This window comes from Eublepharis macularius, chromosome 2 (assembly GCF_028583425.1).
Source record: "Eublepharis macularius isolate TG4126 chromosome 2, MPM_Emac_v1.0, whole genome shotgun sequence".
NCBI classification, from domain to species: domain Eukaryota; kingdom Metazoa; phylum Chordata; class Lepidosauria; order Squamata; family Eublepharidae; genus Eublepharis; species Eublepharis macularius.
The window spans coordinates 234,749,360-234,772,241 of record NC_072791.1 but is presented as its reverse complement, the minus strand read 5'-3'; the positions used below and the strand labels follow the sequence as shown (position 1 = coordinate 234,772,241).

The 22,882-nt window shown below is 56.3% G+C and overlaps 2 protein-coding genes across 2 annotated transcripts; both read right to left on the bottom strand.

Moving 5' to 3' along the window:
- Positions 1-1,553: 1,553 nt before the first annotated feature.
- LOC129323626 (uncharacterized) lies at positions 1,554-2,516 on the bottom strand. Its single transcript, XM_054970147.1, has one exon. The coding sequence runs from the start codon at positions 2,514-2,516 to the stop codon at positions 1,554-1,556; it is 963 nt and encodes a 320-aa protein (XP_054826122.1).
- A 10,596-nt stretch (positions 2,517-13,112) lies between these two features.
- LOC129323625 (hemoglobin subunit alpha-like) lies at positions 13,113-13,696 on the bottom strand. The gene is made up of 3 exons (XM_054970146.1): positions 13,602-13,696; positions 13,314-13,518; positions 13,113-13,232 (listed from the first exon to the last, which is right to left on the bottom strand). Exons 1-3 carry the CDS (start codon positions 13,694-13,696, stop codon positions 13,113-13,115), a joined length of 420 nt encoding a protein of 139 aa, XP_054826121.1.
- Between the last annotated feature and the right edge of the window lie 9,186 nt (positions 13,697-22,882).

Below are 22,882 nucleotides of genomic sequence, written 5' to 3'. Positions count from 1 at the left end.
CGCCGAAATCCCACATGGCCCTGCTGCTGCACTGTGGCCGGCAGGGTGGTGGAGGGCCCCGATTCCACGTGGAACCGGGACTCTCACCATTGCACTCCTTTGTGGGTAAATTTCGTGCAGCAATGCCCGGACCAGGCCGGATTAGACTAAAGATCCAACAGCCTGGCCTTCGAATTTGGCTCTGAATAAGGGAGGGCCCTCACGCAACCCTCCCAATCTCTTGGTAAAGGACATTAGCAGAGCACCAGGCATCCTGAAAGGCGCACACAAAGCGAAGCCCAGTAGGCTGTATGTGCCACCCCCAGTAATCCCAGCTCTGTGTCCCTGCTCCCAGGCCTGCCAACCAGGCTCCCCTCTGTATTATTTCCCGGAAAATATCCCAGGCGTGTGCTCCCGCTCCTGGCCCAGAGCACAGTCAAGGCTCCCCCCGGGCCCTTCCTGTGAAAACTCTCCCTGAAAGCATCTTCCAGCAGCCTCACTAAAGATTTGCCTTTAGTGAGGAGTCTGCTGGTTTTCCATGTCACCAAATGTGGGAGATTCTGCCCAAAGAAAATATGATTTCCTCATGCAGTTGAGCCAATTCTTTATAGTTGTTTTATTCAACCAAAATGTCACATGCAAGCGCACACACACACACACACACACACACACACACACAACAGTTTGCCGCAACCCTATGAGGGGGTCATGTTTAATTCAGGTGACCAAACAGCGCAATGAACTCATTAGGTGTTATAAAGAGTGACTGCTAGATATTTATCAATGGTATATAAAGTTTCAGGAAATTGTTGGAATCTAGTGAAAGCCAGACTAGAAGCAATTTTGGGGTGGGGTTATTTTAAGAACGGCTACCCGGGAGCTGGACTTTGCTTAGCAAGAGACGATTTTAAACATCATTATAGGTTGAGACACATTTTGGGGTGAAGTCTTCCATGATGGGTTTTTTTTGTGTGTGTCTCTATCCATTTGTATGCTCCGGTCGGAATGGGACCTGGGGATAGGGAACACACAGCAAACCAACCCCGTGGTATGCCGTGTGAACCCCAACTCGAAGCGGTTCCCGCCCCCAGGCCAGAGCAACCGCCAGGCTGCAACAGCACGATCTCTTGAAAAATAAAAGTCAGAGCATGTAGAGGGTTGCCCTAACTCCGGTCAGGCGGGCGGTCCAAGCACCAGCCAAGCCTCTAGAGGCCTCTCCCCGGCAATAAACCAAAAAACCGCGACCGTGATGGGTCGCCCAGGATCGAGCGAGGATCCCCATGAGCACAAAACCGTCATTCTATCCTCATGCCCATGGGGTCCTCTGTCTAAAACGGCACCGAACGGCACCAAAGAGCAGTCCTTCGACCCGGCCACCCTCCCCCGTGCTCGCCCAAACACACAGATGCTGTTCCTCCGCCCGCCCGCCCCCCGCCCACCACCACCTTCGACGCGGCCCCCCCTCCCCCGTGCTCGCCCAAACACACAGATGCTGTCCCTCCGCCCGCCTCACCACCATCCCACCCCCCGTCCCGGATGGAGACACACAGATTGAATTACACAGCTTTATTGAATTATCGGTATTGCTGGAAGTGCGTACTTATGGCGGCACGAATCGATACTGCCCGCGCAGTAAGAGCGGCCTCGGACCAGGGAATCTGCGGCCGCTCATCCCCGGGCTCCATCAGCGGCTCGCGCGGGAACGGCCCGTAAACGATGTCCCCGCGCGAGAGGCAAATGTTGTGAAGGATGCAGCAGGTGGTGATTACCGCGACCATGAGGCGCTCGCTGACAAGTAGGGGCCGCTGTAAATAAAGCCAGCGATTTTTCAGAATTCCGAACGAGCGTTCCACACTCATGCGCGCCCGGCTCAGTCTGTAGTTAAAGCGCTCCTGGGCGCGCGTTGATGGCGCCGGATAGGGCTTCATGAGCCAGGGCCGAAGAGGATAGGCGGGGTCCCCGATGATTACCGGGTCGAATGTGACCCCCTCCAGAGTGACCGGCCGCTTCGGGCGACGGGCACCATCCTCGAGTCTCTTGAACAGGGGCGAGTTACGGAGCACACGCGCGTCGTGCGCCCTTCCCGGGAAGCCCACAAAAATGTCCAGGAATCGTGCATCGCTGTCCACCACCGCCTGGAGAATCATGGAGCAGTATCCCTTGCGGTTGATGTACTTGTCCCCAGAGAAAGGCGGAGAACGGATCTCGATGTGTGTCCCGTCCACGGCGCCCCAGGCATTGGGGAATCCCCTCTCCTCGAACCCGGAGATAATGTCCTCGAGGTAATCGATGCAGATCCACTTCTCGGTCAGCTTTGCAGCGATGAGCTCGCAGACCTCGTCGAATATCCCGCAGACGGTAGAGACGCCACGGCCAAATGCGGGCAGTGTCGCGGAGTTTGTGGTTCCCGTGGCAAGCTTCCAGATGGTGATGGCGATCATCTCCTCGGGAGGGACTGGGTCGCGCATGTGGGTCGTCTCGCGGACGAGATCTTCGCGAAGCTCCCCAACAATGTACTCGAACGTGGCACGTCGCATTCTGAACTGCTGCAGCCACTGCCCATCACTGAACTCGTAGCGCTCCCACCACGGCCACCAGTGAGGGCATGCCCGGGGAAGCACCCATGCCTTCCTCGGCGGGAAAGCAACAATGAAGCACTGCGCCATCTCCTCCACGGACGCCAGTGTTGCCACCAACTGCCGCAGTCTTCTTCTATGTCGCGCGCGGTGGCCGTTAACTTCCTCTCCCAGCTGCCTCCCGAGCAGGGCCACAGTGTCAGCTGTGGCAGCCGTAGAGCGGATGACCGTCCGCGCGAACAAGGAGAGCGCGACCGCAAAGGCACGGAGTGTTTCTCTCGGCGGCTGGCCCCTGCTGCTCCTCTTCCCGTGAGCGGGCGCCATGGCGTGACGGCGACCGCAACGGTTCCCGCCCCACAACGGCCCCTTCTCCTTAGACGTCCGCCCCCCCGCCCCCTCGTGACGTGGCCGACACTGTCCAATGCCGCGCGAGTGTGACGCCCAGATGCTCTCGAGCAGCCGTCTCTTGCAGCGAGTGGACAGGCGATTGGTCCCCTGCCGGCCACGTCAGCGTCGCGCCCCCCTCCAACTTACTGTAAAGGCAGCCCGAAACTGACCGCGAAGACCGCCGTTGACGATCGTTTGTTGCTCCCGAGCCCAGCAAAGGACACCCAGAACGGCCAACCGCAACATGGACTCCACCGCGCCTCCCGAACCCGCGAGCAGTCTGCCTCTCTTGATCACCCTCAGCACCAGCCCCACGTCCTGCACCGGTGCCGGACTCTCGGTGGTCCCGGCGGCCCGAGGCAAGAAGGCAAAGGCCGCCCCCTGGTCTGACGAGGAAACGAGAGCCCTCATCCAGATTTGGGGGGACGACGCTGTGCAGAGCAGGCTTTCCGCAAGCTACAGGAATGTGAGCCAGTTCCAGTGGATCGCGAACGAGATGGCGGCCAGGGGTTTCCCCAGGGACTGGGAGCAGTGTCGTGAGCGGGCGAAGACTCTGAGAAGGGGCTACAAGGAGTGTGTGGACGGGAACAGTCGTTCGGGACACGGGCGGAGGGTTTGGCCCTTCTTTGAGGAACTGAACCGGTTCCTGCGGCTGGAGCAGGATCTGGTGGTGCCACGGGTAATGGGCACTGGCGTCCCCCCAACCGTCGTTGACCGGCGTCGACGTTCGGCCAGAGCCACTGAGGGGGAACCGGAGGGGGGTACTGACAATGTGGCCGGCGTTGGAACGGAGGACACCGAGGACACCTTCGAGGAGCCCGCCGGCGATTGCCTCCCAGATCGATCTGTGGCAGCAGCGGCCGGCGACCACTCCGCGGCAGAGACCATCGGTGAGTAATGTCCCGTGGGCAGTTGTGCGGTCGGGAATGCGGGGTGCCTGCGGGAGGGAGGCCCCCATCTAACACCGTCTCCCTCGTTCTTTACACGCTACCCAGCCGACACCACGGCCGCCGGGACACGCCGTCTGTCTCCGGCGGAGCGAATGTCGAACCTCCGACTTCGGCGCCGGGAGCGCCCGCGCAACGAGGCGATCGTGTGCATGGAGGCGACTCGGCGTGCGGTGGAGAAAATATCGTCGGAGCTGACCGACTCCTGCGCAATGGAGAAGGAGGCGCGGCAGAGTGAGGCTGCTGACCGAGGCGAGCAAAAAGAACTGTTTAGCCGGGCGGTCGAAGCGGCAGAGCGCCAAGCAGCCACGGCAGAAAGCTGCATGCGCGACATGGTGCGCCTCCTGGAGAGGATGGTCTCCACGGTTGAGGCCCCCGCTGCCCCACCATCAAGCACTGCCGGCCCCAGGGACTCCGCAGACGGTGACGCCCCCACAGCCGACGCTCCCGACCACGCTCCCACGGCGGATCCCGCCGCAGATGAGAACCGGCCGCCGGAGCCGCCCGCTCCACGTGCAAAGAGGTTCCGTGTCCGGGCCGACCCCGAACCCCTTCCTAGGGGCTACCTGTTTGCAAAAAGGCAGCGCTGCCCACCACGACGCTACCGGCTGTAGGGTGTATGAGGCCCCTCTGCACCGGGGTCTAATCGTCTTATCGGGCATTCCTATTAATGTGTTTTCCCAATGTTGAGGGGGTTACTTTTTGTTTCTAACCGGTGGCGGCTGTGGGGCGGTTGCACCACCCTCGTTGACTTGTGCTCCAGCACTTCTAATGTTTGCTTGAATTGAGCGCACCATGTTTTTTTTCCTGAATAAAGAAACTTTCACGACCGCTTTGCTTGTCTTTCTAGCTGGGGATTGGTAAAGGGGAAAAAGTCTTTCCTCCCTTTTACATTCACTTCGCCCCACCCCAAACTACGCTGCCTCACCTCCTTCTGCAAGGAAGCGCGCCCTCCCCCCCCATTCCCTGCCCATTTTATCAGAGAACAATACATGTAATGTTATGTTTCCTACTTCGCCGAGGGAACGCCCCCCTTCCCGGCCATGACATAAGCCCGAATAGACCCGTTGCCCTTGGCGGGGCACCGCGGCCAGTGAACAAGTAGCCCGCTCACTGTCATCGGTGCTGCGCGTTCGAATCCGCAGTGCACACACGTGGATGATCGCAACATTCAAGCAGTCATCCACGCGTGTGCACTTTTATCAGTCGCCACCCTGCACCGTGACGGCCCCCCCCCCGGGCCAGTGAGGGAACGCGGTTGGGAGAATAAAGAGCAAGCACACACACCGACCCCCCAAAGCCCCATCACGGGGTGATGTGATGGCTTCCCCGGGCTCATTGCCCATTGGCTCCTTTCCCGTTTAATTGCCCAATGGTTGCCACTTTTAAGCTGCAGGAAACATTTTTGGTTCACTACATTCCCGCCCCCAAATTCCCGGCAATCCAAACAAATGATTTGCAGACCCTCCCCCCCCCAAACCGATTGGACCTTTCCCCCCGAGGCCACGCCCCCCCATTTCCCGGGGTCTCTGTTGGCCGAGGCCGGCCCCCCCTTACAGGGCGAGAGATAAGCCCGAATAGCACCAGCTACCCTTAGCGGGGCCCCACGGGCAGTGCGCACGGCGCTCGCCCACTGCCTATGGCGCCCCGCGTTCGAACCCGGTGTGCGCATACGTGGGCGATTGGAGTACTGATCAACCGACCGCGCATGCGCATTTTGTCCTTTTCCGCATGATGCTCCCGCCCATGGCGACAGGCGTCCCACGAGCCCCCCCTTTCCTGACGGAGGTCCACCCAGGCCCCCCCCTGGTGCCCAGCTTGGCCCTAGGGGAGAAAAGAGCAAGCTTGCAAGCTATGTGTGCCCCCTCTGCCTGGCAAGAGCCAGTAGGCCTCAAAGGAGAAGTTTTGCAAGCCTGCATGCCAAAGATGGGTGCTATGTGTGCCCCCTCTGCCTGGCCAGAGCCAGTAGGCCTCAAAGGAGAAGTTTTGCAAGCCTGCATGCCAAAGATGGGTGCTATGTGTGCCCCCTCTGCCTGGCCAGAGCCAGTAGGCCTCAAAGGAGAAGTTTTGCAAGCCTGCATGCCAAAGATGGGTGCTATGTGTGCCCCCTCTGCCTGGCCAGAGCCAGTAGGCCTCAAAGGAGAAGTTTTGCAAGCCTGCATGCCAAAGATGGGTGCTATGTGTGCCCCCTCTGCCTGGCAAGAGCCACCTGAAGGCTTCCCCAGCCCCTTGTCCCTCTCAGCTTGGGACATGTCCAGGCACGCTTCTCGCCCGTCCTACGCCAGGCACCCACCCCGTAGGCCTCAAAGGAGAAGTTTTGCAAGCCTGCATGCCAAAGATGGGTGCTATGTGTGCCCCCTCTGCCTGGCCAGAGCCAGTAGGCCTCAAAGGAGAAGTTTTGCAAGCCTGCATGCCAAAGATGGGTGCTATGTGTGCCCCCTCTGCCTGGCAAGAGCCACCTGAAGGCTTCCCCAGCCCCTTGTCCCTCTCAGCTTGGGACATGTCCAGGCACGCTTCTCGCCCGTCCTACGCCAGGCACCCACCCCGTAGGCCTCAAAGGAGAAGTTTTGCAAGCCTGCATGCCAAAGATGGGTGCTATGTGTGCCCCCTCTGCCTGGCCAGAGCCAGTAGGCCTCAAAGGAGAAGTTTTGCAAGCCTGCATGCCAAAGATGGGTGCTATGTGTGCCCCCTCTGCCTGGCAAGAGCCAGTAGGCCTCAAAGGCTTCCCCAGCCCCTTGTCCCTCTCAGCTTGGGACATGTCCAGGCACGCTTCTCGCCCGTCCTACGCCAGGCACCCACCCCGTAGGCCTCAAAGGAGAAGTTTTGCAAGCCTGCATGCCAAAGATGGGTGCTATGTGTGCCCCCTCTGCCTGGCCAGAGCCAGTAGGCCTCAAAGGAGAAGTTTTGCAAGCCTGCATGCCAAAGATGGGTGCTATGTGTGCCCCCTCTGCCTGGCAAGAGCCACCTGAAGGCTTCCCCAGCCCCTTGTCCCTCTCAGCTTGGGACATGTCCAGGCACGCTTCTCGCCCGTCCTACGCCAGGCACCCACCCCGTAGGCCTCAAAGGAGAAGTTTTGCAAGCCTGCATGCCAAAGATGGGTGCTATGTGTGCCCCCTCTGCCTGGCAAGAGCCACCTGAAGGCTTCCCCAGCCCCTTGTCCCTCTCAGCTTGGGACATGTCCAGGCACGCTTCTCGCCCGTCCTACGCCAGGCACCCACCCCGTAGGCCTCAAAGGAGAAGTTTTGCAAGCCTGCATGCCAAAGATGGGTGCTATGTGTGCCCCCTCTGCCTGGCAAGAGCCAGTAGGCCTCAAAGGAGAAGTTTTGCAAGCCTGCATGCCAAAGATGGGTGCTATGTGTGCCCCCTCTGCCTGGCCAGAGCCAGTAGGCCTCAAAGGAGAAGTTTTGCAAGCCTGCATGCCAAAGATGGGTGCTATGTGTGCCCCCTCTGCCTGGCAAGAGCCAGTAGGCCTCAAAGGCTTCCCCAGCCCCTTGTCCCTCTCAGCTTGGGACATGTCCAGGCACGCTTCTCGCCCGTCCTACGCCAGGCACCCACCCCGTAGGCCTCAAAGGAGAAGTTTTGCAAGCCTGCATGCCAAAGATGGGTGCTATGTGTGCCCCCTCTGCCTGGCAAGAGCCAGTAGGCCTCAAAGGCTTCCCCAGCCCCTTGTCCCTCTCAGCTTGGGACATGTCCAGGCACGCTTCTCGCCCGTCCTACGCCAGGCACCCACCCCGTAGGCCTCAAAGGAGAAGTTTTGCAAGCCTGCATGCCAAAGATGGGTGCTATGTGTGCCCCCTCTGCCTGGCCAGAGCCAGTAGGCCTCAAAGGAGAAGTTTTGCAAGCCTGCATGCCAAAGATGGGTGCTATGTGTGCCCCCTCTGCCTGGCAAGAGCCACCTGAAGGCTTCCCCAGCCCCTTGTCCCTCTCAGCTTGGGACATGTCCAGGCACGCTTCTCGCCCGTCCTACGCCAGGCACCCACCCCGTAGGCCTCAAAGGAGAAGTTTTGCAAGCCTGCATGCCAAAGATGGGTGCTATGTGTGCCCCCTCTGCCTGGCAAGAGCCACCTGAAGGCTTCCCCAGCCCCTTGTCCCTCTCAGCTTGGGACATGTCCAGGCACGCTTCTCGCCCGTCCTACGCCAGGCACCCACCCCGTAGGCCTCAAAGGAGAAGTTTTGCAAGCCTGCATGCCAAAGATGGGTGCTATGTGTGCCCCCTCTGCCTGGCAAGAGCCAGTAGGCCTCAAAGGAGAAGTTTTGCAAGCCTGCATGCCAAAGATGGGTGCTATGTGTGCCCCCTCTGCCTGGCAAGAGCCAGTAGGCCTCAAAGGAGAAGTTTTGCAAGCCTGCATGCCAAAGATGGGTGCTATGTGTGCCCCCTCTGCCTGGCAAGAGCCACTAGGCCTCAAAGGAGAAGTTTTGCAAGCCTGCATGCCAAAGATGGGTGCTATGTGTGCCCCCTCTGCCTGGCAAGAGCCAGTAGGCCTCAAAGGAGAAGTTTTGCAAGCCTGCATGCCAAAGATGGGTGCTATGTGTGCCCCCTCTGCCTGGCAAGAGCCACCTGAAGGCTTCCCCAGCCCCTTGTCCCTCTCAGCTTGGGACATGTCCAGGCACGCGCAGGGTAGTGTGGCCCCTGGAGGTGGGGGGTGGGGGGTGTCTCCTCACGAAACGACTGTAAACAGGGATACAAGAAACATTTATTTACAAAACAACCTTGAACAAACCCCAATCACAGCAGGCTCTCTTTATGAGTGTGCACCGTCACCCACCCCCCCCCTCCCCAGCAGTGTGGCCATGTCCCGGCGCATGTCCTGGACCGCTTGACCAATAGCCGTGATCTCCTCCGCCATCCTGGTCACCGCCGCCTCGGTTCGGTTCACTGCAGGAGAGAGCACAATGAGAGCCACGCACCCGCCATCTCACCCCATCTCCAGTAATGGGTTCCCTTCCCCCCCCACCTGTCTCCATTGGGGAAACATAGGACAATGGATCTTGCCGGCACGGCGATCAATACCGCGGCCACCACATAGCCACAGATCTTCGCCGTCGCCAGTGGCTCAAAACCCTGATGGCCCACCCGCCTCTCGAAGCAGAAATGGCACCCCACTTACACACTCTGAGGCAGGCCTCCACCGCGACCTGCCCACGCACTGTTATGGGCACAGCCTCCCGCTCCAGCTCTGCCCTGCGCCCCTCATCCCGCGAAGTCCCCGCGCTGGAACCGGATGAGTCTGTGCCGGTACAAAATGTTATGTGTTCAGGGATTTCAAGGGCGGGCAAAAAAATCACTTCTGCCAACGCCAGGCCCATCAAGCGCCCTGGCCGCGGCAGGGGGGAGCCCTCCCCCGCCCTCATCCGCACATCCGTGTCACACCTGCAGACCCACCTGGCTCCATGGTTGTGGCGGACTCAGGGCGGATCGGGCTATCCGCCACCACTCCGGTGGGCGATGATGGCGGCGCACGGAGGACAACCGCGCCAGGCACCTCCTCCGCCTCCTCTCCACTGGTCACGGATATGATCTCTGCCCCGTGCTCCTCCCCTGCAGAAGAGCAAACAGTCAAGACACAGAGCTCCAGCGCCGCGCTCCCCTGGCCCGCCAAGCCGGCGCACCGCGCTCTTTTTTGTCCCCCACCGGCAAAGGGGGCGTGCGAATAAAGTCAGGGCCGGCGCAAAGCGCGCAAAGCGGAAAAGCTGCTCACCTCTCGGCTGCTGGCCCGCCGCCGCCAACCGTTCAGACTCCTCCTGAAGGCGCTCCATTGCGCGGTGGTGTGGCGGTGGTCGGAGCTGACCCCCCTGGCGCCAGCGCAGGAAGCGGTCCCGGAGCTGGCGGAACTTCCCACGGCATTCCTGTGGCGAGCGCGCGACGCCCGACACCGCCAGGCCACGGGAGAGCGCCTCCCAGGCGTGCGGTGCACGTGCCCGCGCCCCGCGCATTAGCTCCCCCGCGTAGCCCATGCGCAGGATCGCTGAGAGCAGCATGTGGACCTCGAACCGACGCCAGGGGCTGCGCGCTCGGACACGAGGCGGCATCGCTCCACGCTGTGCGGCGCGCTCGCGTCTGGAAGGACTGTTATATCCCCTCGGCGAACGGTCCACAGCCACACTCCACGCACCCCGAGGGGATGCGGAACACGTCAATCATCACGAGGTGCCCCGATTCGGCAACCCCAAGATCCGCCCCCACCACAAAGAAAGGTGGATTGGACCATCCAGGGAATTGAATGTCAGCAAAATGTTCATTGGGCGGACATGCAGGCGGGGAGCCGGCCCTCAAGACGTAACAGAATCGGCGGGCACAGGACCGGGGAGCCCAGTGCTTCAGGCCAGAGACGCCGACAGGTGTCTGCACAGCCGTGGGTCCTGCACACATGCGGCCAGTCAGCGTGTGGCGGGCTCTACCAGAGACAATCTAACAAGACAAGGCCTGCGAAGAAGTGTGGTTGACCCTTGCAAGGCCCAGAGTGGCACACAAACAGTTTGGAGTTTTGTAAAATGAATGCAATCTTTTAAGAGAAAACAATAAAGCTTTTTAAACAAACTGTGTAGTGTGCATTCTGCATGCAACAAAGGTAAAGGGAAAATATAGGCAACGGTCATGCCGGGTGCAGGACCTGCCCGCTGCTCTTGGGGCTGGCACCCCGCGTCACTTCGAACAGCCCTTTCAGCAAACCCCAACAAGCATCGGCAAACCCGGACAGCGCGCATAGAGTGCTATGACGCGATGCCAACTTATAGTGACGATCAATGCATGACGCCACCTGCCGGCCACTTCAGGTGCAGCAACTGATGGCCTATTTCTCGGCCATTTTCTTGTGAGCATGCGCCAAGGGAAGCGCGTCACAGAAGTACAGCCGAGAACCCGTGGACGGTCGACCGCGAACGCGTGTAGGGGGGGTTCCGAAACACACTGGCAGCACGTGAACAGCAAAACCCGCTGGAGACACGTGTAAGTGCAATCGCGTGGACGGCACGTGAAATGCGTCACGTCTGTTTCGGCTCATAGTCTTTTTTATCTATCTTATTCCTAGCTGTCGTCTCATCTTTTAGCTGTTATCTATCGTCGGTCGGGGGGGGGGAGGGGAGAGCGGGAGATACCTGTCTTTCATTTGAGTTCCCAATTTTTTAGGGACCTCCAGATACAAGGAGGTAAAGATTCCATTGTATTGTCGAAGGCTTTCACGGCCGGAGAACGATGGTTGTTGGGGGTTTTCCGGGCTGTATTGCCGTGTCTTGGCATTGTAGTTCCTGACGTTTCGCCAGCAGCTGTGGCTGGCATCTTCAGAGGTGTAGCACCAAAAGACAGAGATCTCTCAGTGTCACAGTGTGGAAAAGATGTAGGTCATTTGTATCTACTCAGGAGGGGTGGGGTTGAGCTGAGTCATTCTGTAAGAGTTTCCCAGGGTGTGGAATGCTAATGGCGGGAGGCTTCACTGTATCCTGAGGAGGTTCTTTTGCATATGGATTGGTGCTTGATGTGCTAATCTTCTCTGCAGGGCTATTGTCGGGTGTGGAGTGTTTTGTTGGCCTGGTGTTTTTCAGAACTGGAGCCCATGCTCTGTTCATTCTTAAGGTTTCTTCTTTCCTGTTGAAGTTTTGCTTATGCTTGTGAATTTCAATGGCTTCCCTGTGCAGTCTGACAAAGTAGTTGGAAGTGTTGTCCAGTATTTTGGTGTCCTGGAATAAGATACTGTGCCCTGTTTGAGTTAGGCTATGTTCAGCCACTGCTGATTTTTCAGGCTGTCCAAGTCTGCAGTGTCTTTCATGTTCTTTTATTCTTGTCTGGATGCTACGCTTTGTGGTCCCGATGTAAACTTGTCCACAGCTGCAGGGTATACGGTATACTCCTGCAGAGGTGAGGGGGTCTCTGCTGTCTTTTGCTGATCGTAGCATCTGCTGTATTTTTCGGGTGGGTCTGAATACTGCTTGAAGGTTATGCTTTTCCATAAGCTTTCCCATCTGATCAGTAATTCCTTTGACAAAAACACTTTTCCTGGCTTCAGGATACTCCCAGGCACATGTGCTAAATACTTCTTATGACAGACTCGGGTACGCCAGAGAAGAAAGAGAGAGATGATGGCCCTTGCTTCAAGTCCCCAGTCCAGTGAAGGTCCCTGGGTGAGGCTGGCTTAGTTATCTACTTACAGCCCAACAGACCTCCCGTGAATCCCACGAGGATAAAGCAGGCGGCATCTTTGTATGTCACCCCAAGCTCTCGACGGGAGAAAAATGTTAACACGGGTCCCCAGCCCACTCCAAAAAGCACGTAGCGACGGGGAGTGAGAAAGGCTCCATTTAACAGGATGCCTTTCAAAATGAACATGCTCTTAAGAACAGTTTTGTGCATCAACACATTTTTTATAGTCGGGGAACACAGGCCAGGTCAATACAATCAACAGCTGGGACAATTTAACAAACAATAGAACAGGGCAAGGCAGGACTGCCGAAATCTGAAGAGGGAGCCAATCGGGCGCTGGCACACTCCCGAAAGAGAAAGGCCGCAGCAGGCCTCGAAGGGCAGCCGGGCAGGCAGCAGGAGGGGCGGCCCGGCAGGCACCAGCGGCTGCAGAACTTGCGCACGAAAGGCGCCCCTGCGTGGAGGCTCTGGAAGGCAGGCGGGGCTGCTGAGCTCGGCCTACCCGGCCTGGGCGCCTCCGCTGCCTCCGCCTCGCCGCGCTCCCGTGCCCACGGCAGGCCTTCCCGGGCGAAGAAGCGGAGCCGGCGGGCACCTTCGGGGGAGGCTCTTCAGACGCGAGCCGTCGCATCCCGAGCTGCACTTCCCTCCGGGGCGCGGCGGCTCCAGGCTCGAGCCCGGTTGCGGAGGAGGCGAGAGGGAGGGCCAGGCCAGGCCAGGCCGGCGGGGGGTCAATGAGCGGGGCCCTCGCCGCCCCCCACCCCTCCGGCCAACGCGCCTTGGCGAGGGGCCCGCGGGCAGGAGCGGCGCGCAAGGGCACAGCCAGGCGCGAGGGCGCTGAGGGGAGGCGCGAGGGGGCGCCTCTCGGCCCGGCCCGCCAGGCAGCGCCTCCGAGCTCGGCCGGGCGCCTCCGGAGCTGCTGCTGGGGCGGAGGCACGGGAGAGCCGCGGGGCCGTCCCTGCCCGCCCCCGCCGGCAGGGCGCGGAGGCCAGAGCGGGGAGCCTCCCACCGCAGGCAGCCCCTTCGACGGCCGCCGGTTGACTGGGGGGAAGGGGGCGGGGGCGCCGGCCTGTGGCGCTGCCTTGGGCGGCTCTAGCTGTACAGCGCGGCGGCCACCTGCTGCATGAACCTGTCCAGGGCGGCGGCCTCCTCGGGGCTCTCGGCGCCTCGGCTGTGGGCCTGGAGGGTCTGCAGGATGCTCTGCGCCAGCCGCTGCGGGGAAGAGAGCCGAGCGTGAGGGGCGCGCAGGCCGGCAGGGCGGGGGGGGGGGGAGCGGAGGCGCGGGCGACTCACCTGGAAGGTGGCGGAGTCCAGCCCCAGCTTCCCCACGACCAGGGCGCGGAGCCCAACTAGGTCGCGGCAGGGCTGGTCCAGGTGGGTGACGACCCTGGAGAGCCCGTCCATCACCTTCTTGCCCAGCGCCTTCACGTCTGCGGAGCCCGGGCTGAGGTCGAAGTGGGGGAAGAAGGCCTTGGACTGCGGGAACACCGTGAACAACCTATACAGGGGAGGCGGGCACGGTGAGGGCGGGCGCTGGGGGGCCATGGCCTGCTTAGCCTGCCCCAGACCGGGCGGCCTTACCTCCTGAGAGCCTCTTCGCCGATGTCCTCCATCTGGCTGCTCAGTCCGGCCCAGACGGCCCTCACGCGCTTCTTGTCGGCCTCGCTGAGCTCCATCTCCTCACCTGGGATTCTTCCCCGGCCTGGCGGCGCTTATATGGGCGAGAGGCTGCCTGTCCTGCCCTCCCGGCCCTCCCGCAATCTGCCTCCAGGCCCGGTGGGGGAGAGCCGGCCCTGGGCCAGCGCCACGGTCTGCGGAACGCGTTGGCCTCCAGGGCTGGCCATGGCGCTGGGCCTCCATGAGGCTGGTGGATGTTCCGTGCCCTGTTCTTGCCTTCAGCTGCTGGGATCTCTTTTATTAATTAATAAAACGTACAGCCTGTTCTCCCTGCAGGTGGGCTCAGATAACATCATGTAATAAAACCAGATGAACACCCAAAATTCAGTGCAAGAGAGCAGCAACTCTTGTATTTATGGAATTGCAATAAACCCTTGTTTCACCTTTGAAAGTGGCCTCTCCTTTTAGAGACTAGATCGGTAGGCATCGCTGGGGGCCCAGCCAACCTCTTCCCACCTCCATGGCATTTCAGGAGGAGAGCCAGGTGGGCAGGGGGAACATGGTCAGGCTCGGCCAGGCGGACCTGGGTCCAGACCTCTCACTGCGCTTGAACTGCTGTCCAGTGGGTCAGCAGGATGGCTTGGTTCACCTGGGATGAGGGGGGGGGGGGAGATTGTACAACCAAATGCCTGGGAAGCCAAGGAGCCAAAGTAAGGTCAGGCAAGTCAGTCGCTGACTCAGCACCCCTTCCATGGCACCCAAGTTCTCTCTGTTTTGGCTCAACCTGGGCTCATTTTGAGGGGAAACGTGCAGGAACGCAGGTCCAGCAGTTCGCTAACAAGATCACATGTCAGGTGGCCCCGCCCTTCAAGACCACTGTTAAAGTTTTGCCCTAGGGGTGCTTAGAGTGGCACCCAGGAACGGAGTCTCTGGGTCTTTACATGGTGGCGGCGCAGGATTGTTCTGGGTTCGAGTTGTGCAGCATCAGTGGTGCTTTAAGTTAAGGCTTTCCAGGCAATTTGGGAAGGGTTTGTTACTTTGGCTAGGAGGCATGAGTCAGGATCGAGATCCGGCGGCTCCTGTTGCTGACCGTTCTGACAGTGTCTACCCGAAAGAGGAGCTTGATGCCTGCGGAGGAGGGAACTCGACTTACTTCTCTGGAAATGTGTTGAGAGCCGGCAAGATGCGCTCAGTGGGTTACAATGACGCTTCTGTTCTGAGAAAGAAGTCCTGTGTTTTGAAAAGGATCCATTGTGTGTGTGCGCGCCAAGTAAATCTTGCATGAGGTCGGAAGTTGGAGGTGATAGCATTTAGTGCCTTTGCAGGACTATGGAAGTGTTAACCCTTTGTTAAACAAGCTTGGAGTCACCAGGGCAAGGCCATGGAGGTAAATCTGCAAAGACTGGAAAGTGAAAGAACTATCTGACCTTAATATGGAGCTTCTGTGAGGTCCCACATTTATGAATGGACAGCCCATGCCAAATGGACTGAGTCAGTTATCTGTCAGTGAACATCTGCCTGCTCTACAATGGGTTTGGTGGCCAAAAAGTCTCTTGAAGGTGTATAAAAAAAGTGCTGTCCAACCGACCCAACAGAACTGTTGTGATGCAATATGATCTAGGTACGGGATGAAGAAAAGTAAATCTAAGTCTCGGGGTGGGCTTCCCCCCCCTTCAGGACTTTCTCCCGACGTCACCCTGTTGAGTGGAATAAAGATAACATCTTACCTGATTTGTTAGGAGGAGGTCATGAAGATGGTGACTGAGTTCTGTATACTGATCTATGTCTGTCCCGTTCTGTGCTGTTGAAATGAATATCCTGCCTTTTAACTGTTTTTAATTCTCATTTCATGTCGCATAATATGCACTCCCATTCCTCAGGATCCTATGATGCAAAAAGGAGGGAGGTGAATCCCACAGGGAACAAAAGAATCAATTTCATGCCATTTATAATACAATGAGTCAATTTATAAGTGCAATTGAAAGTGCAAAGTGCTGACAATTCATAAATATTCCCACAATATAACAAATTCATAAATATCCATTCACAAATGTCCATACAAGTCCATACAAGGCAACATTTCATATATGAGCATTCTCCAAATAGTCCATAACTTCCGGGTGAATCCTTGATGAAACAGTTTTTTACTTTCTTTCCAGATCTTCTTTCTTATACATTCATAAAAATAAAGTAGAAAGGCTTTCCTGCCATGAGGTGAGTTATAAAAACAACAGTCAGCCTCACCCCTGCAAAACACTGGTGGGGTGAGTTGTAAAGGCAGCAGTAAACCTCACTCCTGCATAACCCTCAATCTGTGGCCGGCTGCAAGCAGATTTCGCGCTTGCTTCTTCAGGAGTCTATTTCCTAAATAGAACATAAGTCCCATCAGTTTACCAATCAAATGGATTTAACAAAAATTCTTCAAAATATTTTCTTTAAGGTGCATTTATACTCGCAAAGCCCCCATGGGAAACACCCCTAAGCACTTAAATCACTCAACCCAGACAAGGCGGCGATGTTTCTTCACGCGCACCTAACAAAAAGGGCGGTTCTCTTAAATAAACAGACTTCATCTGTCTCTTAAAGATATACTGTCACATTACAGCGATACGGTTTCCTCCACCCTATTACAAATAGCAGCTCAAAGACAATTCATTATTCAGCCCTTTAGGTTTAACTGATCCCAATCTAAAAATCCAAAATGCTTCTCTTTGAAGTAGTGCTGTTTGTGCAGATTCACGATCTTTCCTATGCATAACCTCCACAATCGTCACACAGAGACTTGCAGGAAAATAGAATCATATGGGGATTAGATTTTACCCCAAGGGCGAATCAAATTAAAAAGATCATTCTTCAACATTGGAAACTTGTGGAAAATATAAAAGGCTGCGAATTGAAACCTAGAACTGGCTTCCGCAGAACACAGAATTTGAAAAATAATTTGATTAGGGCTGATATATGGGACACTAGCGGAGGGCACAGTTTACCATCTGGAAACTACAAATGTGCCCACTGCCAAATTTGTAAACTTTTCCAAGAAGGGAAAGAGTTTAGGTTTGGTGAGAATAATTGTGTTATCAGACATTTTGCAAACTGTCAAACAAAGGGGGTTGTTTATGTCTTGGAATGCCCATGCAAACTGCTATACGTAGGTTGTACGTTAAGACCCATCAAGGTACGCATTTTAGAACACATATCGCGTATACGTAACAACATCCAGGAGGCACCCCTGACTCAGCATTTTAGGGAGCAGGGACATGCAGAAAATGACTTTAAGGTGACGATTGTGGAGATTATGCATAGGAAAGATCGTGAATCTGTACAAACAGCACTACTTCAAAGAGAAGCATTTTGGATTTTCAGATTGGGATCAGTTAAACCTAAAGGGCTGAATAATGAATTATCTTTAAATTGCTATTTATAACAGGGTGGATGAAACCGCATGGCTGTAATGTGACAGTATATCTTTAAGAGACAGATGAAGTTTGTTTATTTAAGAGAACCGCCCTTTTTGTTAGGCGTGCGTGAAGAAACATCGCCGCCGGGGTGCAGGACCGGGAAGGGTGGCTGGCACGGCCCATGCAGCAGACAGAGGACCCACTCCTGAGCGCCGGCCAGACACTCGCCCCTTTAAACCCCCACGGTGCCCCAGGAGGCCCCTCCGAGTCCCCGCTGCCTTGACCCCTGCATGTAGAGAGCATGGGAAAGCCGCCCCAGCCAGCAGCCACCGCCCCCCATGGACAGGCTGCACCGGAAGAGCAGTTAACAAACTTGGCTTTATTCCCAATCGATTCCAGGGCTGCATCAGGGGCCCAGAGAGCAGCTTGCCAACCCAGCACGCCGGCCTCAGCAGCCAGGAGGGTGAGGGCTAGGTAGCGCGTCGGAGCAGGGGGAGGCCAGTGGCCCCGCCACGGCGTCCCCGATACAGGGCAGGGGCCCAGCTGGGGTCCCAGATGCCTGTGCCTGGGATGGCATATCGGCAGCTGCCCGGCCCTCCATGGGGACGGGCTCCAGCTTCGGCCGCTTCCTGCCAGGCCCCTCCACTGGGTCACCCTCCGGGTCTTCAGCGGGTGGCGGGTAGCGGGGTGGAGACCAGGCGGTGAAGCCCCTCCCAAGTTCCTCCTTATCTGGCGAGGGGCTCCGGGCGGGCGCCGCTGTGGGGGCAAGAGGTGGGGGATGGGAGCGTCAGGGCCCCTGTGGACTCTGGGGTTGTCGTCGCGGCCGCAGGCCACCCCACCCCACATGCCCGTGCCCCTCCTGTTGTCGAGACTCACATGGTGCCGCTGCCCGCGCCTGCTGGAATGCCCCATGAACCTGGTCCATGGCAGCCATCCACCTGTCATTGATGGTCCCTGCAGAGGGGGGAGGGAGGGAGGGAGGGCACCCGTTGGTGGCAGCCCAGCATGTGCTGCAAGCACCTGCAACCTGCGCCTCGACGGAAGTGGCTGGGACGCCTCCGGGCCCTTACGGCCTGCCCACGTGACTGTGTTGCTGGGGCTGCGGATGCAATGGGAGCGACCCTCCCCAGGCGCGCGAGACCTCCTGCCCGGGATATGGCATCCGCCTGCCGTCACCCTAGTTTCTTCACTGATGGGGCTAGGGTTCAAGCGAGCGGACCGTTTCCCCTGCCATCCCCCGCCCCCTTGCAGCGGCACCCCGCGCCACCCTCAACCTGGCTTATCGGGTGCCAGCTGCTCGCCCCACCAGGGATTGATTCCCCCTCCCCGCTGACACGCCCCACCCCAACCCTCTACCTGACCATAGATGCAGGGGGGTTAGCCATGTTAGTCTGTGGTAGCAAATTCCAAAAGAGTCCAGTAGCACCTTTAAGACTAACCAATTTTATTGTAGCATAGGCTTCTGAGAATCACGTTCTCTTCGTCAGATGCGTGGTACAGACACTGGTCAAATATAGAAGAGGAGGGGGGAGGAGAGGAGGAAGGAGGGAGGGGGTGTTACTGTGAGGGGAGGGAGGGGGCGGGGAGGCAGGACGGGGTGTGTCAGATACATTTGTGGCAATGTGCAGGTGGGGATATGTGACGGGAGTGTTGGGGGGGCAGAGGACAAAGTCAGGCTCGCAGACACAGACGGTAGTTGTTGTACATCTCGTTTTATTGCACTGGAAAAAGCGGGCTTGCGTTTAGGTTAGCAAGGGAGCCGGAGCATTCCACACAGCCCTCCTTCCCGCTCAGAGCGGCGGGGCTGGGATGCTGGGCTGCAGCCAACCGTCCGTCAGAGATGTTTGGGGAGGGCGGGGCGCGGGAGAGCAGCCATGCCCTGGACGTGCCTGCGGGAGAAAAAGACACATGTGGGCTTTGCCTCGTTCTACTGGCGAGGCAAGCCCCACACTCCGCCATCCAGGAGGATGCACATAGTCGAGGGCAGAAGCTGATGCATGACAGTCTGGCGAGGATGCACTCTGTCTTGGCAAGCCTGTACCTTTACAAGAGGGAATGAGCTGGTCACAACAAACACCTGGTCACATGTGGTTTTTGGGGCACCTGCCTCTGAGGCGGCCAAGGGCGGCCATGGTTGCCCCCCACCCCTGCTGGGCCTCACCCAAAGCGGCAAGTGAGCGGGTGGGTTCAGGTGAATGGGCGGTTTGCACTAATCTGTGGAACGCCACCCTCCTCCCCTACCTCCTCCTCACCTGTCAGCGCTCTGTCGGTCATCACCAGGTGGGAGCTCCAGAGTCCGGGTACCTGCGAAGAAACAGGAGAGGCTGCAGCTAATTTGCCAAGTGTCATTCCCTTCTGTCCCGGAAGGGTTAATTTGTTTGTGCTTAGTTAGAAGCAACTAGCTTGCATGAGCCCAGTTAGATGTTGAGTCATTCTTTCTGTCAGGGTAGAAAGGGAGTTAGGCAGACATTTGCACCCGTTCCCTTTTACGAGAAGTTCCCCCGCTTTTTCGCAAAGTCCCCCGAGTGCATTCTGTGCCTGCCACCGTGAATGCCCTCACCCCCGTTCGGTGTTCAAAGGGGCAATGCCACACAGCACACGGGCAGAGCCTCCGGCCAAGTGCTCACTTACCTGGGGGTTTGGGCGGTGCTGGCCGGATGTTTTGTAGGGCGCGTTTGCAGGTGATTGGGTGCGGAGAGGGGGGCTCGTCCACGCCGGGCGCGCACGCTGATTGGTCCCCAGGATGGTTCTCATCCTATGCTCCTTCGGGCCATGGGGGCGGGGCTGGGTGCTCGGAGAGGGGGCCAGTTTTTCACCGTTCCATGGCCGCCTATGGGCCACGCCTTCTTTTTCCGTGGCGTAGCTTTTTTGCGCCGCTGTGGGTGTTCCCGCTTCTGGAGGGGCTTAGAGAGCAGACTAACTCTGACCCCGCCTTGTTCCCTGCCCCCCTGCGTCGGCGTGGGGCTCTACGCCACTCCTGCACCACCGCCCGGGCGCTTGTGGCTTCCGCCGGTGCCGGCCCGCCAGCGGGCCAGCACCGCATCCAAGTGCGGGCGGAGGGCCACTTACGCGGGCGTAAGGCCCAGACGTGCCGTCGCAAGCCTTAGTTCAGTTCCTATTCAGTTTCCCCGCCCCTCTTAGGATTGGGCTGCCGGAAACAAAATCTGAATATTATTAGGACTAGAGATGGGCACGAACTGCAAGACGAACTAAAATTCGTCATGAACTGGGCCAGTTCGTGCTTCATGAAGCAGCAGTTCGTGGAAGCCCATTTTACACGAACTTCCATGAACTGAAGATCAGTTCGTTTGGTTCCTGTAAAAGCCCAATACACTTTTCCATGCCGCTGCAAAGAGGCAGGGAAAGGGGCATTTAAACCCCCCCCCCAATCAGCTGCTTGTCAGGGAGATCCTGCTTTGCAGCAGCAGGACAGGGGTATTTAAACCCCACAAACCACAAACTGGTTTGCAAACTGGGGCAAGTTCGTGAAATGGGAGGAACCACAAACTACATGGTTCATTTTTTTCCTGGTTTGTGCCCACCTCTAATTAGGACATCTGCTCTCTGGAAGTTGGACTTCGACTGTCAAGTCTACACTGATTAAGGCTGCCAGGCCTCCACAGCTATGGCCCTTTGGGGAGAGTTTGATCACCAACACAGGTTAAACTCTGTAGCCCTGGATGCATACTAAGTCTGAGTTGTGAAGCCAAACTTAGGATTGCTTGAGGTGTAATAGGAAGTGTCACTAATGTCTTATTTATGGGACACTTCTCGGGGGCCAGAAGCAGCTAAGGCGAATTCACATATAAAATCTGTTGCATCGGATTGCTTTTTGCTCCCAAAATTTTTAATCTTAGATGCTCCAACCTGTCAGTAATCAACGTTTGCTCATTTGTGGCAGGAAATGAATGAATTTAAATGAATTTAACAGGTTCTCTTCAATAGAACATACAGGAGAGAATTGTATCAATGGCAGGTTGCGCTGCTTGGGAGAGGCAGGTCTCCAGTCCATCGTCTGACAGGGGACATCCATTGAGTCATCCCACCTTTGCTTCTTTATTCCTATAAAATTTAACGAGGAGAGGTTCAACCAATTGGTTTTCAAATACCTGTACCAGGAAAATCTCCTTCATGTGCAAATACTCTTTTCGTTTCATAATTCTTCTAGGGAGCTAAAGACTTCTAAAGATGAGCATCACTCTTTGCACCTGGTTCTGGCTACAGAGATGTTCCACCTGAGTTAAGTCTGTTGAGCTCGCTGTCATACCAAAAAGAGCCATTAGATAGCATAAAGCCCTTCGTTTGGAGCTACACGGGGGGCATGTGACCATTATACTTGCAGACTGTTAGACTTATTTTACAGGGCTGCAGTTTTAACTTTCGTAGTTATCGGTTGCCACGTTGGGGCAACTGGATGACTAGTATTCCCTGATTGGCTCTCACCTCACTCCCGAACTGTTTGTCTCCTTTGGGATAAGTGGGGCAATTTTTGCCTCCATCTGTCAAAAATATCAATAGTTGTGGCAATCAGCTGAACAAGCTCAAATAGTTTACTATCCACAGCTTTGGGACTATCAGTGCCCATCGCTGTGAGTCCCTTATTGGAACCCTGTCTCGGTACAGAGTCATCTTCCCATCCCTCCAGGATAATATTATCATTCTCCTGGTCAATCAAGGGTGCAAAACGTTCTGAAGTTGGCATTGCAAAGGCTTTAAAAGGTGATTCAGGAATTAAATAGTCACTCATTTTCGTCTGTTTACTTGCCAGAAGCAGGAGTGAAGACTCCTCATTTTCTCTGTTCCTCTTAAAACCGCCCATTACAATGTTCCCCTTTTCAAAGCCTTTAAAATATTTAAAAACTTAAAAGTCTCACCCTTCACCACAGGGCTACTCTCATGATAATTTCTTCTAGCTAAAATTCTCTGCACCTAAAGGAGCCACCTCAGTTAGTTCCTCGTTATTACAGTGGGTGTGGACGCCAGAAGGAGTTGGAAACTAACAAACTTCCAGATACTAACAAGGGCAAACTGCCACCTCATAGGCTTCTTAGACTTAATTAAAATACCAAAAATCACTCTGGCTCAAAAACAGCTACAAACTAATTTAGATAAAAGGAAAAACTTGGAATTCTTAAAATGCTGAGGCTGCATCTGCTACCTGTTGCGATTAGTTTTATAACCGATGGTGTCCAAACTGACACAGATGCTTCCTGAAGCTGACACATGAATTTGATCATATCATGAATGCTGTCCATCCAAACAAAAACTAATTAACACTATTCCTGTAAGTACAAATCATAACAATACCATCAATCTTAGATCGCTGCCTGACAGCCAAGGTGAAATGGTCGAAAAACAACAAATTGCAATTGAACCCAGACAAGACTGAAGTGATGCTTGTTGGGAAGTCAGAGATCTTGAAAGACATTGTACTCTCCACTTTCGATGGAGTTCGTCTGACCCTTGCAGACTCGGTTAAGAGCCTAGGGGTTATACTGGATCCAGCATTACTACTAGAAAAACAAGTTAAGGCAGTGGCAAAAAATGCTTTCTACAACCTCAACCTCAATCTTTGAAATAAAATCCTTTGTGTCCCTTATATAAGAATGAAATCTGACCTCAACATGTTTTATAAAGAAGATCAATGTATGTAGCGATGGGTTCTAAAGCCGAGCCTGATCCTAACACAACAGGGTAACCAGGGAGAGGGAAACCTGGCTGGTGCACTTTGGGCAGAACATAAAATACTGGATCTCTGGGATGAAGGTCAAGCAAAAACCCATATACAGAGCCATTAATGATATTAAGACTAAGGGCCTTATGCAGTATCACTCGGATACTGTGCAT